Source organism: Maniola jurtina, chromosome 14 (genome assembly GCF_905333055.1).
Source record: "Maniola jurtina chromosome 14, ilManJurt1.1, whole genome shotgun sequence".
NCBI lineage: Eukaryota > Metazoa > Arthropoda > Insecta > Lepidoptera > Nymphalidae > Maniola > Maniola jurtina.
Genome location: NC_060042.1, coordinates 8,683,630 through 8,700,216, shown reverse-complemented (window position 1 = coordinate 8,700,216; position 16,587 = coordinate 8,683,630). Strand labels below are relative to the sequence as shown.

At 34.3% G+C, this 16,587-nt stretch overlaps 1 protein-coding gene across 1 annotated transcript in view; it reads right to left on the bottom strand.

Annotated features, from left to right (window-relative positions):
- Positions 1–277: 277 nt before the first annotated feature.
- The window catches only part of LOC123872001, a 71,337-nt gene continuing 55,027 nt past the window's right edge, over positions 278–16,587 (bottom strand). The window contains exons 5-6 of the mRNA XM_045916106.1: positions 7,783–8,002; positions 278–1,688 (exon numbers count right to left, since the gene is read on the bottom strand). Coding sequence (XP_045772062.1) covers positions 1,606–1,688; positions 7,783–8,002 — 303 coding nt within the window. The 3' untranslated portion in view covers positions 278–1,605. The remainder of the gene's footprint in view (positions 1,689–7,782; positions 8,003–16,587) is intronic.

Sequence of the window (16,587 nt, the reverse complement as noted above, 5' to 3'; positions counted from 1 at the left end):
TTATTTTAAATTAAAAAAACATTTTTAAAGTAGATTTTTACATCCATAACATGATCCACACTAACCGTGGAATAAGAGTAATGTTTTGCGCAACTACGCAGTCAATACTGATTCTGAACAAAACTAAATTTTAGAGTATTCGCATCCTCTTCTTACTAATGTAATATGAAAAGGACAGACACAGTTTGACAGTTTTAAAAAGCTGTCAAACCTCGTGACTTTAGCTGCCAGTCACGAGCCTATTGTTCAAAGTAGCGTTTCTCTAAATATAAAATTTATGATCCGTCCTTTTTTAGCAATATTAAAAGGAGGAGGATGCAGATACTCTAAATTAAGTTTAGAGAAAGACAATAAAATCGGCGTGAAAGTGTGACCATTTAAACAGTTATCTGATATCTTGCAACGAAATAAATAATAGACAATATTAATTTTATTATTTACTTACATACATTTTAGTGCAACCATAAAGCTTATGTACCCATTAAAATTGCAATAACTTTGTAGAGCTGAGCTCGGCAATAATACACACATGCACAAGTGGAAATAGACGTTCAAATAAATTTTAACCTCTCTTTTTAAAAGTGGCATTAAAATCGGTAGGTTTTAAAAGCCAAGTTGGGAGTTTCAAACGGAGTAAAACACTTTCAAAGTCGTTTTCTAGTTTATAAAATGTGACCCCATTTCGCTGGCCTGCAATATCGCATGATAGACTGTTATGACGACAGCTTGTGACAGAATTCAGTAACGAAATATATGGCAGTGACCTACGGCTGAATATGTCATGCCAGATAACCATATTTCATTTATTGGAACCCCATATCCTTCACTTTTTACAGCTTCTAATTTCCACATCCTTTTTAAACCGGGTACTCTCTTGCGGCCGAAATAAATAATAAATAATTAAAATATCCATAATCTCTCGATAAGTAACTCAATTAATTTTATGTTTATTTGAAACTAAACCATTGTGTTATTTTCAGCATACATATAAATTATTACGACATGAATTATGTTAATTGAAACCTTCATCCATCAGTGCCATCCATTATTTTAACACGAAACTTTTTATCGGAAAAATATGTGACACTTAAAAACTGTAGAGCAAGTTATTAAAATTTGATAATGAACAAATAACATTTATTCTACAATAATATAATATGTTTCAGTTTTCTTTTTTTATTTATCTAACAAATTTTATATTTTACACAATACGTAATAATCATAATAATACATTTTATATTATACACTTTGACGATATTTTAAAAAACAACACTTGGTAATGTACAAAAAATAATAACTCCGTATCGCATATCATTACACCTATGGATATCTATAGACTGCTGAATTAAATTCTTCTTTATTTGTAGGTTACATACGATCTAATATCGTATATTTAATAGTTTACAGCAATAGTCAAAGAGCGAACGAACATTTAACTTTTCCATTACAGATGATTACTTTATGATCTCGATGACTAATTTAATATTACTTACATTGGGAATTAAATTGTTCGCTAGCTCCCAAACATTTTGTTATGTTTTGAGGCCGATCAGATTTTATCTACACTTATTCTAATATCACTGTGAAAGTACTTCATACCAAGCCTCATAAGCTCATGAACTTCAATATTTCTTTAAAAGTCCAGATTAAAACTAAAATAAAACTAATTTTGTAATCCATTTGAATACCTGAAACAAAAAATGATATAAGTTTAATAAAAAATTAGTATCCTAATAACATTACAAAAATGAAAGTTTGGATGTCTGGATGTTTGTTATTACTACTTATTACTTTACGCAAGAATAATTGAACCGATTTGGCTAATGGAGATAGCTTATACCCTGACTTAACATATAGGATACTTTTCATCCCAAAGCATCATCTAGTGAAATATAAATCTGAATGAGAATTCAATTCTACAAAGTTTTCAAATCTACAAATTTTCAATTTGTCCTTTCGTATGTTTGTATATTTTTTTGTTATGTGTATGTGTCAATAAACTATACAATCAATCAATCGATCGATCGATTCTGTTCTATTTCTAGTTTTTCACTTTATTGCAAGTTCATTGCATAGACAAAGAGTTATTAAAAGGCTCGAAGACCTTATCTGCCAGTAAACCCTGTTGGTATTAGAATAGAAAGATTTTTATTGAAATAAACTTTTTCAAGTGCTTCTGAATCATACAGATATTATTGGATTGTCAAAAGAATTTCATACTGGTTTATAATGCCATTCTTTCAGAGAAAAACCAGCAAGTAGATAACTCGATGGTCGCTCTTTTCAAACTATATAATTTTTATGGTAGTTAGGTATATATACCATACTACATACAACTTTTACAAAAGAAAGCTTTACTTAGTCTAAATAACATAGTAGTCAATTATAAAGTTGTTGCTGAATAAATATAAAATGAAAATTAATGATATAATTTACCAAATTACATTTTGCTAATTACACGCTCCAAAAATTGAGGTCTAAAATTACAGAACAGAGGTGAATAATAATTGAAGTAACTCATTTTACTTCATTAATATTATTTTATATTCAACGTTTTTATTGGCCACTAATTTCCCTTGGGCTTGCTTAGCGTTACCAGACCGTGTATATTATAAAATTTGCGTAAAACAAAATGTAATTATATTTGCTAAAACACAACATTATATTAAAATAAAGTGTGTTAGGCGAAAAGAAATGCACATAGACAGAGAGCCAGTGCGTGCCAGACCTTCGTTATTTTATAAAAGTTGAAAGTTTCTCTGCATATTGCAACACAGGGAGGAACGATCAGCGACTATGAAGTTTGGATCATGGTGGCTTTGGGGGAAAACAGGTAACAAAGGTGTAAAAAATCTTACGTCAAAGTAAGATAGGTAGGCAAATTTTTTAATAACGGCTATTTTTAACCCCCGACCCAAAAAGAGGGGTGTTATAAGTTTGGCGTGTGTATCTGTGTATCTGTCTGTGGCATCGTAGCTCCTAAACTAATGAACCGATTTTGATTTAGTTTTTTTGTTTGAAAGGTGTTCTTAGCTATAATCCAAGAAAATCCCTTCAGCCGTTTGAAAGTTATCAGCTCTTTTCTAGTTACTGTAACCTTTACTTGTCGGGGGTGATATAAATTTTTAATTTACACTTGTCTGATATTTTTAATAAACGATTATTTACTTACATTAATATAAATAGATAGATGTTTTCTAATCTAACACGCAGCCTATGACCGTGCGCGGTCGAAAAAGTATATAAAGCGGGATTATGTAGAGATTTTGTGATTTTTCACAGACTTCGTTAAGTAGCAAGTGTTATATATAAAAAAGCTTTTCATGTGAATTTTCGCAGGCTATCTGTGAAATGGTCTATTTCTAGTTCCAAGGAAGAGGCTATTATTTTGTGCGTATCGATTGTTATCGAAATACCACTTGCATATTGGTTCTAATTGGTTTCATATGAACCGACCTAGAGCAGAACCAAACTAGAGTTGATTTTCAGACTGTGAATAAATTGGAACTGGTAATAGTAGGTATGCATATATTGTATAAAACTTGCTGTTTATAATTTATTTATTCTAAAAACGCCAGTAAATTATAATAATTGATTTTCTTGTAACAGAGGTATGTTATTTTATTATGCTTGTAGAATCAAAATAATTCGTGCTATAAAAATTAACGTGGATAATATCAAGGCTTTAAAATTTAAATTCCTTCTAAACTCATGTAGCTATATAATTTCTAATTACTAGATAATGTCCGTGTGTATTTAGGTAAATATCATGAATACACTTTTATTATCCTGGATAAAATGAAGCCTGTTACTGTCCAGATCTTTTACTATGCTCATGAAAATAAAGTAAGTAGGTACCTATTAATCCATAGCGCGTGATTGAAGAACAACCCAACAAATCAACAAACAGACGCATTTTCGCATTTTAATAGGGGTAGTGGCTATAGGTATGAGCTTCTACAGTTGTTTTGAAGCAACGAAAGTCTATTTATAGTAATATATTAATAATAAATAAATAATAATTATTCCAGGTATCAACTTAACTTTATGTATACAACCGAATACATATCAAACTTATTATGATAAAACATTGGTATTCATTACTTTATATTTTGTGCTTAATACCTACTTACTTGTGTATTTATTTGCTACAAATATTTACCTCATTTTGGCTTTTTAACTATCTAATGTTTATTTAAAAACCTGTTTTATTCTACACATTATCATAGATGCCCGCTAGCCGCGACTTCGTCGTGGATATAAGGTTTTTTTTAATCCTACGGGTACTCTTAGATTTTCCAGAATAAAAAATAGCCTACGCATCAATGTAGGATAAGTATAAGCTATCTTCATCCGATCGTAGGTATATCGTGGTGTGAGGAGTAACCAATATTCAACTTTCCCATTTAAAAAAAATAGCAAAACAACTTTGAACATAATAAGTAATTAAGTGCAGATTTATATATATATATTACTGATAGAGATTATATTATTGTTCGTAAGTACTTTAAAATCAAGAGTGAATAAGCATCTTCTAGGAAATCACATTATACCAGACTGCATCATGAACTTATGTGTAAGTTAAAAAAAAAAGACATTAGTGACATGTCTTAGTGGATTATGTAAATGATAAAAAAGCGTGGATTTGACCTGCAATTCGCTCCAGCAATGCGCAGGACTTCAATTGCTTTTATACTTGGCATAATATTGTATATCAAATCTTTGAAAAGAGCAACCGCCGAGTTTCTTGCTGGTTCTTCCCGGTAGGAAAGGCATTCCGAACCAGTGGTAGATGCTTTTGATGATTCAAAAGAACTTGTAAAAGTCTAACTGAATAAAAATATTTTGAATTTGAATTTGAATTTGTCAGTTCTCTATACTCAAATATACATCAAAAATTTAACACGTACTCATATTTTGTTCAAAATTGTTTTGGTCAGCCACAGTTGACCTAATTACAAAATCCAAAAATTACGGCCAGTTATTAGAACAATAAAGCTGAGAGCTGTAAAAGTAAACACTTTACTTCGTATCTAAATATTGACGCTCCATAATTGTTTCGGCTAGCTACTAATTTCCCTTGGGCAGCTTTTAAGCATTACCTGACCAAAGTCTGGTGTATATTATGTTATAGTCCAAAGCCGAATACGGACACATTGCGATTGGTCTAAGCAATTCTCAGGCATGCCCGGAGTATTTCATCATCATGGCCAACCGATAAACGTCCAACGTCCACTGCTGGACAAAGGTCTGTTATAAGAACTTTCACACGCTACGGTTTGGTGCCGAATCCAGCGGCTCCCTACGACTCGTTTGATAATGCGCATATCGAGAGCAAAGTGTACAGTGCCCGACAGGAAATATTGTAAGTACATCGAATTTTAGAAAGAGATAACGATTTCGTATAGCGTTGTCTCTGTCGTTGAGACCGACGAAACATCACATGGGTATAAGTGACAGAGACAACGCTCTACGAAGCCGAAATCTCTTTCTAAAGTTCGATATGATATTTTCTGCACTGTAGCAGCTATGAATGACTTGAAAATAAAGAGGTTTAAAATCATTTTACTTAGATATATCTCATATAACTTGAAGTTATCATGTTTCGATACTCGAAATCCACTAACATCGTCGAGATATGCAAACTCTTCCTAAGATTATGTATACTGATCGTGCATGTAATAACCGTGTAGTTGTTGTTATCTGAATTTCTAATTAGTATGGTAATATATGGCTTATAGACGTGCCTCAGATGACATGAGATTATGCGAATGCGAGCAAATACTGGATATGACTTGAAACTACACTTCGCTTGCAACTAGAAACTTACTTGTATTGTATCCCTAAACCCGAAACGTATAATTAAACTCGTGATAGGAAACTGTTAGTGAAATTCAAATTCAAATCATTTATTCACAAGTGTAAATTAAAAATTTATAACACCCCCGACAAGTGAAGGTTACAAAAACGGCTGAACGGATTTTCTTGGATTATAGCTAAGAACACTCTCGATCAAGCCACCTTTCAAACAAAAAAAAAACTAAATTAAAATTGGTTCATTAGTTTAGGAGTTACGATACCACCGACATATAACTACACAGATACAAAGATACATACGTCAAACTTATAACACCGCTCTTTTTGGGTCGGGGGTTAAAAATTTTATTGAAAGTAGGTACTATTGTACACTTTTTAGATAAAGTTTTATATACACCTATGTGGTTATATTACCACATAATAATGAAATTATTCTGCAGGCTATTTCACAAAAACCCGAGACAATGGTAAAACAATAACCCTTCAGATAATCCCCTTGTTTTGAAATTGGACGGGATCCCTTTTGTATGAACGGCAGCCTCATCACGAAATTCGCCATAAATGTAACGTTAGCTATACGAAAATCTAAATAAATGTTTATGCTGGTGTTATCGAAATAATACAATATGTTTCATACAGCGTAGCTTAGCTAGGTACCTTTATAGATTTAATAAAAGCTACATTATTTACGAATTCTACATATTGTGTGGAAATGTGTGGAAATTCGGAGGAAATAGTGTCCACTCTACCTGTATTAAAAACTTTTATTGTACTTATAAATTTTTCTGTTGCTAGTACGCTAAACATCTTGCATCATAAAGGTGCGTCCAGATATCATAAGACATAGTGTTATAATATACTAGCGACTCGCCCCGGCTTCGCACGGGTGTTCTATGGAAAAGTGGTTATAATGGCTAAAATATAAATGTTTGGTTTATACTATCGCGGACTTTTTTGTAGGCATTATTGAGTTCTACAACTTTTCTATAGAAGTCAACCATACATCTCTAACCATTTAGGCAGCGTTCGCGAGAATCGTTAACGTACGGCAGTTTTTTCGACGCCTTACTCCACAATTTTCACTACCACGAAAAATCCTATCTATTTTCCGGGATAAAATATAGCCTATACGGATTCGGAAGAATCCCTCTAAGTAATGGTAAAAGAAATTTTGAAATCGGTCCAGTAGTTTTTGAGCCTATTCAATACAAACATACAAAAATACAAAAATACAAAGGTTTCCTCTTTATAATATTAGTATAGATGACAAGTTGAATATTTTTTTTATGTGGATGCATTATGCAAGTAAAGAAAGATTATATAAAAAGGTTAAACAATGTGGAAGTTATATGTTACCACATCTTTAGCCTATCACATAACAAAGCCTAAACCAAAAACACAAATTTTTATTTTTAAATGATTGCTTCACTACTGAGTCACCAAAATGACTAGGGAAACAGTCTACTAACAAATTATAATAATAAAAAAGATTAGATGATCAGATTTAGTGTTTAGATATCAACTTTAAATCTGATCTTTCAAGATACTACATATATAAAATGAACTCTGTGTGGATTGAATCCATTTCACGTAGGAAAGGCTATTATTTTTCCACAATTTTTATCACAGCGTAGCACATTGCCCGCGCTACGTAGCTTATACGAATCTTGATGCTGCAAAATAAATTCTGTCGATAATTTAACATACCATTTTTGGAGTGAAGACCGACTTTCGTGGGGCGAGAATGCCAGATCCTTTTTTAAGAACCTGTCATCCCGTCTTGTTTAGACCACGGGTACCGGAGATCTGGCAGTTATCTTGGTCAGCATACTAGTCTGGCCATTCAACGAGGTAACGCAGCCAGCGTCCTGGGCACCCTGCCTCGTTACAGTGATTTGAATGACATTTTTGTTTTGTGATTTTTATATTTAAGTATTTTTTGTGTTTGTGAATATTTTAACATACCTCTGTTGGAGACGTACTTTGACAGCTGCGTACGTGAGTACACAGTGATGATGGTCATAGTATCTCTGACTACGGGGGGTTCTACGGGGAGGATTGCTTCGCATCGCACGCGCAACGCTCCGCTTGCAGTGGGCGGAACGGCTACTCGAAGAATACGCCAGGATGCTCGAAGACCGCCTGGCTGAGGTGCGCTTAGCTCTCTGTGCTGCCATGGCTCTGTCTGTGGATGAATAAATTGACTTATATAATGTTGAAAACTAAAACCCAACTGCGATTGTCTTAATAAACGCTAAAATACAAATAGTTAAATTGTTTTTCTGTCGCTTGATATATTTTAATGTTGTACTACATTTATTTTCATGAACACAGAATTTTTTCCTTTTTAACACATTCATTCTTTTCAAATATACATACATACTTACATACATACATACATAGACTGCTAAAATCATAACCCTTCATTTTGGCTTTGCCGCAGTCGGGTAATAAGGCATACAATGAGCAAAAGGAAGTGCCCGTTGAACCAATGGTTAGCACGCTCTCAGAGATAGTCCAGCAGTGAACGCATACAATTTGCAAGTAACATCTATTTAGTTTACTGCGTTTACTGCAATCACGCCGATTAGTACGTAATGATGCAGTCTAAGTTGGAACCCGCCTAAACGCATAAAAGGTGTCACAAGCAATCACACTTCTTTTGAAAGTACCCATATAGCTAGCGGAGAATTGGAAGCCGGAAGGGCGTTCCAGCAATGGATTTTTGAAAGTTGATGGCCCTCAAAGTTATAGCATGGCCGGAAACACGAACGCATGAAGGATGTTCCACATCTCTTATTAGTTTTTCAAAGGTAACCTTTTCTTGTCTTTGAGAAGAAGTACGTTGAAAAGAAAATAAAAAACACCGGATGGTAAGTGCTAGTCAAATCTGCAACTTTTTATTAAACTTCAAAAAGCTCCATAAGTATGGAAGCTTGTATGAAATTGGACGTCATAAGCATTTAACTTTTACTTTTTGAGTTAAATCGATGATTTTATAACACCTCCAACAAGTGAAGGTTACAGTAACTAGAAAAGAGCTGATAACTTTCTAACGGCTGATTCGATTTTCTTGGATTATAGCTAAGAACACTCTCGATCAAGCCACAAACAAACTTTCAAACAAAGAAACTAAATTAAAATCGGTTCATTAGTTTAGGAGCTACGATGCCACAGACAGATACACAGATACACACGTCAAACTTATAACCCTCTTTTTGGATCGGGGGTTAAAAAAGGTTAGCAATTTTAGAAGACCCTCTATTTAGTAATTACCTGTGGTAATTACTGAGACATAATTTATTTTGACATAAACACTACTCTACACCAATCATTATCGTAGTAAAAATTACAAAAGAAAGATATTGTTTCGAACACAATGGAATGAAAATACAATTTCAACTATAATGGCAATAAAATAAAAAATGCTTTATTCAATGAAGATTTGATAACGAACCGTCGAACGTAAATATTATGGAGAGCTACGAGTAACTCACTTCACAGTATCATCTATATTTCGATATAGAAACCTAATAAGTACATACTTTGATATCTTTTTTATACACGGATCCTACTGTAAATTACAGAAATATTGTTAACATGCTGGCGACTACTTTGCTGCAACTTTCCTCTATTCCGAATTCACAATGGATAATTGTATATTTCGTATTACTGTAAAAATATCGACTTCAGTTAAACAAAAACTTTACCTAGATCTTAGTAATAAACGGTTTATTTATTTAAAAAAGAGTTTATTGAGGTATGAGTAACTTAGTATGTCGGAGTTGAAACATGAAAGTTGTTCTAAAATCTAAAGATTTACTTACAATTTTATAAAATATTTTTAGTTGCAATGTTTCCATTCACCGTCAAAAACCTGAAATCTTAATAAAAATTAGAAAAGGAAAAAACCTATCCAGTTACCACACCGTTTTGCTAAATGATCATTAGATCAAAACAAAAAATAAAATAAAACAGAAGCAAGATTGTACTCAATTGAATAAAACGTTATGTAAAATAAAACAATACACCAACTTCTCATTTAATCTGTGAATAACGACCTTCCTGTAAAATTAATTAAGCGACTATCGTCTCATTATTTAGCTTATCTACTTCATTCCATAAATCCTGGAGAGCTAAGACTCAGATTGTTGCAACAAGCGAAGCGGGACAGATGTAGTATGTACCTATATATTTTATAGGGATAGAAAGCCAGACATAAAAATAAGTTAAGTACATAATATGTTTATCGAAATTATTTAATTCATATAATAATAGGTATTATATTATTTTGATTAATGCATCTATACTTAAGTCTGCTTTTTATGGCCCATCCGCTTAGATAACTGTTTTTGACTAGTTTTGGCAAGATAGCTTGCATCTCTGGGATGGACATAGAATACTTTATATTCTAGAATATCAAAAAGTTCCCAAGGAATTTTTAAAACCTAAATCCATGCAGACGAAGTCGCGAGCATCAACTAGAACAAAATAAATGTGTTATGAGATAACTAAAACGCTTAAAGTTTTTCTTTTTGGGTTTCTTTTCTTTTCTTCTTCATTCTTTTTTCTCTCATCGCTCCGCCTATTTGAGACCCATCCGTAATGTATGCGATTGCATTAAAAACTCCACTATGAGTCTACGGAGGTAATTATTACATTATTCATTAGTGTGCGCTGAATAAAAGCGTTTGAGAATGTTTTAATATGCATGAATTAACGAGCTTTTTAAAGTAGGTAATCAGTTCGTTACCTACTCGGTTTCATAAAGTGAGTATATTTAAACGGACATAAGTGGTTAGCATAAAATATTATCTTAGCACTAGCCGATGCCCGCGACTTCCTCCGCGTGGATTTAGGTATTTTGAAATCCCGCGGGAACTCTTTGATTTTCCGGGATAAAAAGTAGCCTATGTGCTAATCCAGGATATTATCTATCTCCATTCTCAATTTCAGCCAAATCCGTCGAGTAGTTTTTGCGTGAAGGAGTAACAAACATACACACACACACACACACACACACACACACACACACACACACACACACACACACACAAACTTTCGCCTTTATAATATTAGTGTGAAGTGTGATAGTGAATAATCCACATACTAATATTATAAAATAAATGTGAAAGTGTGTCTATCTGTCTGTTAGTTTTCACAGCCCATCTGTTTAACCGATTTTGATGAAATTCGGACTGATATCTAATAGCTTGCAAACCGAGGTCTAAGAACATAGACTACTTTTACTCCCTACCGGAAAAAAAATTCATTTCACTTACTTACCTACAATGATCTAGTCAAATTGTCCAAAGATTTCACTGTTTGTTATATAATGGAATCCTAAATCTAATTTGATCAAATTAAATACTATCAAAGAATTCGATTGAACTCAGACAGCAATTGAATTTAACCGAATTACACGAATAAATAATCAGCCGATTAAACTGTGAATGGAAATGGACATCGAAGGTAACTCGGATAAATGTCTGATAGCATTAAATCTGGCTGATTGAGTCTCAGAGGGCAAGATAAATTGGTTGATAGTAAGTCCTTAACAAGTTCTTTTGCTTTTCAAGCTTTATTTTCGGTTTTCTTTATAAATCCATACTAATATTATTATAAATGCGAAAGTGTGTCTGTCTGTCTGTCTGTCTGTCTGCTACCTTTTACGGCCCAACAGTTTAACCGATTCTGAAAAAATTTGGCACAGGGTTAGCTTATATCCCGGGGACAGACATAGGCAATTTTTTATCCCGGAAAATCAAACAGTTCCCAAGGGATCTTTAAAATCCTAAATCCACACGGACGAAGTCGCGGGCATCCTCTATGTATGTATGTATATTTTTATTTTCTTCATATTGTTATTTTAGATCTTAACAATAGACTAGATCAAGTCTACTTGCTCTACATATTAAAGTCGTTATATATCAGAATTGGGCGTATTATTTACGGGTACGTTTCACAGCCGGGATCCTTTATATGGCCGGGGGCGTTTGTTTTGTTTGCCATTACGGAGCTCATTGTTAAGACTTGGTCGAGCCACTTTAAATCTTCACTAACGGCCTTTTAAAATGGTTAATATATCTCGCAAAATGTACCTTTGCTGTTTGAATTGTTTAATGTATATTTTATACTCCAAGTTGATCTTCGTAGAAAATCAACTTCGTACAAAATGTAAGTTGTAAATAATAAATCACTGGTATAGCCCAAATTTTTAATGGAAGTGCACTTGGGTACACCATGCTTATCGTAGGAGCGATGGCCGATGAAGTTAAAAGGTCTTTAGAGTGGAGATCTGTACAAAGCGCAGTTTGGAGTTCACCAGCACTTGAGACCAACGATATGAAGAAAGTAGCTGTGTGACGAAATCTGAGGGTCAGGTGTAGTGGCTTAGGGTAATGTGATGATAATAATGAGGATTAAAAAATGATATATATAATTATAAAATTCTGTCTTTAGAGATAAAATCACCGTTGCTTAATATTATAATGCAGGCTTGTAATTTTAATGCACATACAATAACCATTCAATAACATTGTTAAATTAAAATAAAATTAAACTCATTCATCAATTTGTAACATAATAAGCAATGGAAAAAACCATTGAATTATCGGCCTGATTTTATTTGGAGACGTAAAAAATATTTACTCTACTTTTACTCATAAACTTTTAAGTACATAATAATATTACCTAAGTAGTGTTTCAATATTCAGCAGATCAGCGATTTATATCTATAGGTATAAGCAGTGGCGTGCACAGGGTCTATAGCTAGGGTAGGCTTAAGGTAGGTAGTTGCCTAATTACTAGCGGTCACGATGAAAAATGCGCATTGAACTATTTCAATCAGGGTAAGCAGCGCTTTTATGCCTCTATGACCTGCACGCCGCTGGGTATAAGGTAGGTCAAGTCATAAGTACAAGCGACATAATAATATAATATATCAACCGATCCTCAATAATAAAATCTTTGTTCGAATAAATTGGTTTCTATTATACTATGGTTGGCACTATTATTATGAATTGAGAATGAAAAGGAAATAATACTCGTATGATTTAAGGTACCTACGTTCATTCTGTCGCAGATTTATAGACGTCTTTTATTACTAGCCTACGGAAAACTTTTTTATTCCGTTACAAATTGACTCCTTCTTGACTGCGATTTCACATGGTGGTAAGTGGTGACAGTCTAACAGAGAAGCGAGCTAACTTGGGTAGGGTATGGCAGTTTTAATAAAGCCATATCCATATAAACATAGGTTTTGTGTTTAGCAATTTATGTATGAGTATTTGTGACTAAGTAGGTATGTGTGTTGGTTTCTTCATGATTGCAAAAACATTAATAAGAATTTGATTATGAGGCGTTGCTCTGAAAAATCTACACGTAAGTAAATATTATTGTACTTACATAAAATATGAATTAGGTATGCTTAGTGCATATCTCTTCAGGCATGGTTCCTTAAAATACTTACAACAGAAATATGTAAAAGTCTTAGCATCATCCTAACTTGGATACTTACGGAAATTTTATAACATTTTAATAATTTATAATATCTACGCTTTTTATCTCCCTCCGCAGAAACTTACAGCTATAAAAGTTTTTATAGCTCAAGATTTTTGGGGTCCCTAACTTCTTATAAAGGTAAGATTACTTATCTGGATAATGTTTCTTAAATAACTAGGTTTTTCAGAAATATTATAGGTACCTCTACCATCAAAGTTAGTTTTGCGGTTCTTTAACAAGAGTGATACTGGACTTCGTCTGTGTCGGTGTTAGCTGGCAGGCGTGCTGTGCCTTTTTGGTGTGTTTTTTTTATTAAAACTGACTGGAAAGGGCTCTAAGGGGGTGCCATGCGTATGTCGGCGAGCACCGGCACAGACGGGGTCCCTACTTGTATCGTTTAATTAACTTGTTACAGATTACTACAAACTTGACATTGGCTAATCTTTGTAAGGAGGATTAGTAATATGATACAGAACCTACAAATCCGTGGGCATTCAGCTATTGCAAAAATAAAAGTGAAATTTTAAAACAAAAATTTCCATACGTTAAAAGAGAAACTTATTTAATAACAGTTCAATGGGTAATCGCTTTAATTTGCCAATCCAATTGCCGATTGAACCCAATCACAATAATTGATAGTTCAGTCAGATCTGATTGGATTGCTGATTCCATTAGAGCAAAAGGCAAACAGCTTAATCCAGTTAGCCTATCTTTTGAGTGCAGCGCTTTTGCACGGGCAGCATGTTTGAACCTCCGTTTGCGTTTAGATTTCATTACTATGTCTAAATTTTGGATACCTGCTTACTCCTTTTGATTTTACTACCGCGCGCTATCATTTTTCTTTAAAATTTCGCATAGACCGTCCCATCTCGTGGAGTCCACGGGTGGCCGGAGGTCTGGCATCATATTACTAGGTCAGCATAATATTAGCACAGTTTATAGATCATAAAACTGAGATATAAGTCTGGCTATTTCAACGAGGTAACGCAGCCCGCGTTCTGGACACCCTGCCTCGTTACAGCAGTTCGGATGACATTTTTGTTCGGTCCACAAGTGGACCCGGTGCCAGGAACTGAATCGTTGGACTCCACATTAGACTAGACACTTTATACCCAGCAATGGACGTTGTCGGTGGAAACATCAAGGACTTTTGGTTTTAAAACACTTCAAAAAAGCCAATAGTTTTTGAAAAATTAAGATTTCACTGACTAGTTGGTATATGGTCTACTGACCGGCTGGTAAGTTTAGTTTACCGTAGATATAGGTACAAGTAACGCAGAAATGGTTTTTCTGCGTTACATAGTTACAAATACAGTTATCATTGTTTATCAAGCTAGGAATAGCTCCTAAAAATCCTATAGGCAACCGGGCCAAGCTTGTAGTTTTTTTCGGTTTTTACATAGCATCGTGCCGAATGCTAAATCACTTGGAAGTACAACTATGCCAGCAAGGTGGTAAGATCAGAGGCAGTTCCTAAAAGCTCCTGCCGGGAAGTCAAAATACAACAATCCTGCAACTGAAATTTATCTGGCCTACTGAGCTTCCTCACTTTGATAGCAATAATCGATAGTAGGTAGCTCCTAATTCAATTGGGCTAGTTTCCTGATTCGATTAGAGTAAGAGGCAAACAGCCAAATCGAGTTAGCCTGTCCCTAGAGTGCAAAGCCTATCGGCAAAGTGTTGTTTGAACTGGCATTCGCTTGAGCGCCCAACAATGTACATTTGTAGGAAGTTATTGTTTTCTTACATGAGTATTGAGTATCGTTAATTTATCATTAACTAGCTTATGCCTGCGACTTCGTCCACGTGGACTTTCATGGTAAAATAGGGGTTCGACAAATTTCGAACCCCTTTCTTAGCGAAGGTCTACATCATAATAGCTATCTGCATGCTACTCGTAAATATCAGCTTGATCCATCCAGTAGTTTGAGCTGTGCTTAGATATCAGCTCGATCTTATGTTTTTCGGAACGAGGAAATTCGCAGAAGGACAATATCGACCAACATAGGTCAAAGGATTAGCAAGCTGAAGTGGCAATGGGCAGGTCATGTCTGTCGTAGAACTGACGCCGATGGAGTAGACGTGTTCTGCTACAACTAGGTAAACGCGTCCCATCTTAGGCCACATCATCACTTTCCATCAGGTGTGATTGTGGTCAAGCGCTTGTCTATAATGAATTTCAAAAAGCCTTTACTGTTATGTGGTTAGCGGAAAAGGGTCATAACCCTCAGCAATGAGGAAAACGATGCAGAGAGAGACATGCTTTTCTTATATTTTATGTTTAGCAGCGAGCCGGGATCGTGGAATGTGGAAATCTTAATAAGAGACGTCTACATCCAGTTGTGGAATTTCAATTATTGTGACGACGACGTTGACATGAATAAAGAAAGATAATAAAATCTAGAAACAAAAAATAGTGCCTTTGACATAAAATATACTGTGTTAAATGCTAATTATTTTTTTCTTAACTAAGCATTTAATATATTATTAATGAACTATAATGGATGAAATCTAGCTATAATATATACAGGTGTTGGAAGATTGTTATGTTTAAGATTTGTGATGAATATTTTGGACACCGAGAAATCATTGCTCAAACCGGCCGAATTGAGAACCACCTCCTTTTTGGAAGTCGATTAGTAAAAGTGTCGGAAATGAATGCACGCTCTCTTATACAGCTACCAATTTCGTAAGTGATAGCAAGGTGGTATGTACCTAATTCAATCAGGGAGCCAATCTGATTGAATTAGGTAGGAGCAGGAGACAAACAACGAAATCAAGTTGGTCTATATCCCGAGTGCATCGACTATTGCGAAGACATCGTAGATTGAAATAGTACCCGTTTGTCGATTTAGATAATGAAATTGAATATTTATACTCGTAGTAATTTATTATCTTTAGTATAGAATTTAGTAAAATTCAAAAACAGCACGATGGCGATATAAGGAGGTGGCGGTAGTGGCAGGGTAAGGAAGCCTGAGGATGTGGTGGTGCTCATTACATGACCTGTTTTAAACAGCTGAAATTCACTTTTTAACCGACTTCCAAAAAAGGAGGAGGTTCTCAATTCGTCGGGATCTTTTTTTTTATATTTTATTTTTTATTTTTTATGTATGTTCCTCGATTACTCAAAGACCCCTGGACCGATTTGGAAAATTTTTTTTTGTTTGAAAGGGTATACTGTGCAGGTAGTCCCATATAAATTTGGTGAAGATCTGATGAATATCTTCGGAGATGGAGAACAGAACTCCTCAATGGATAAGAGCA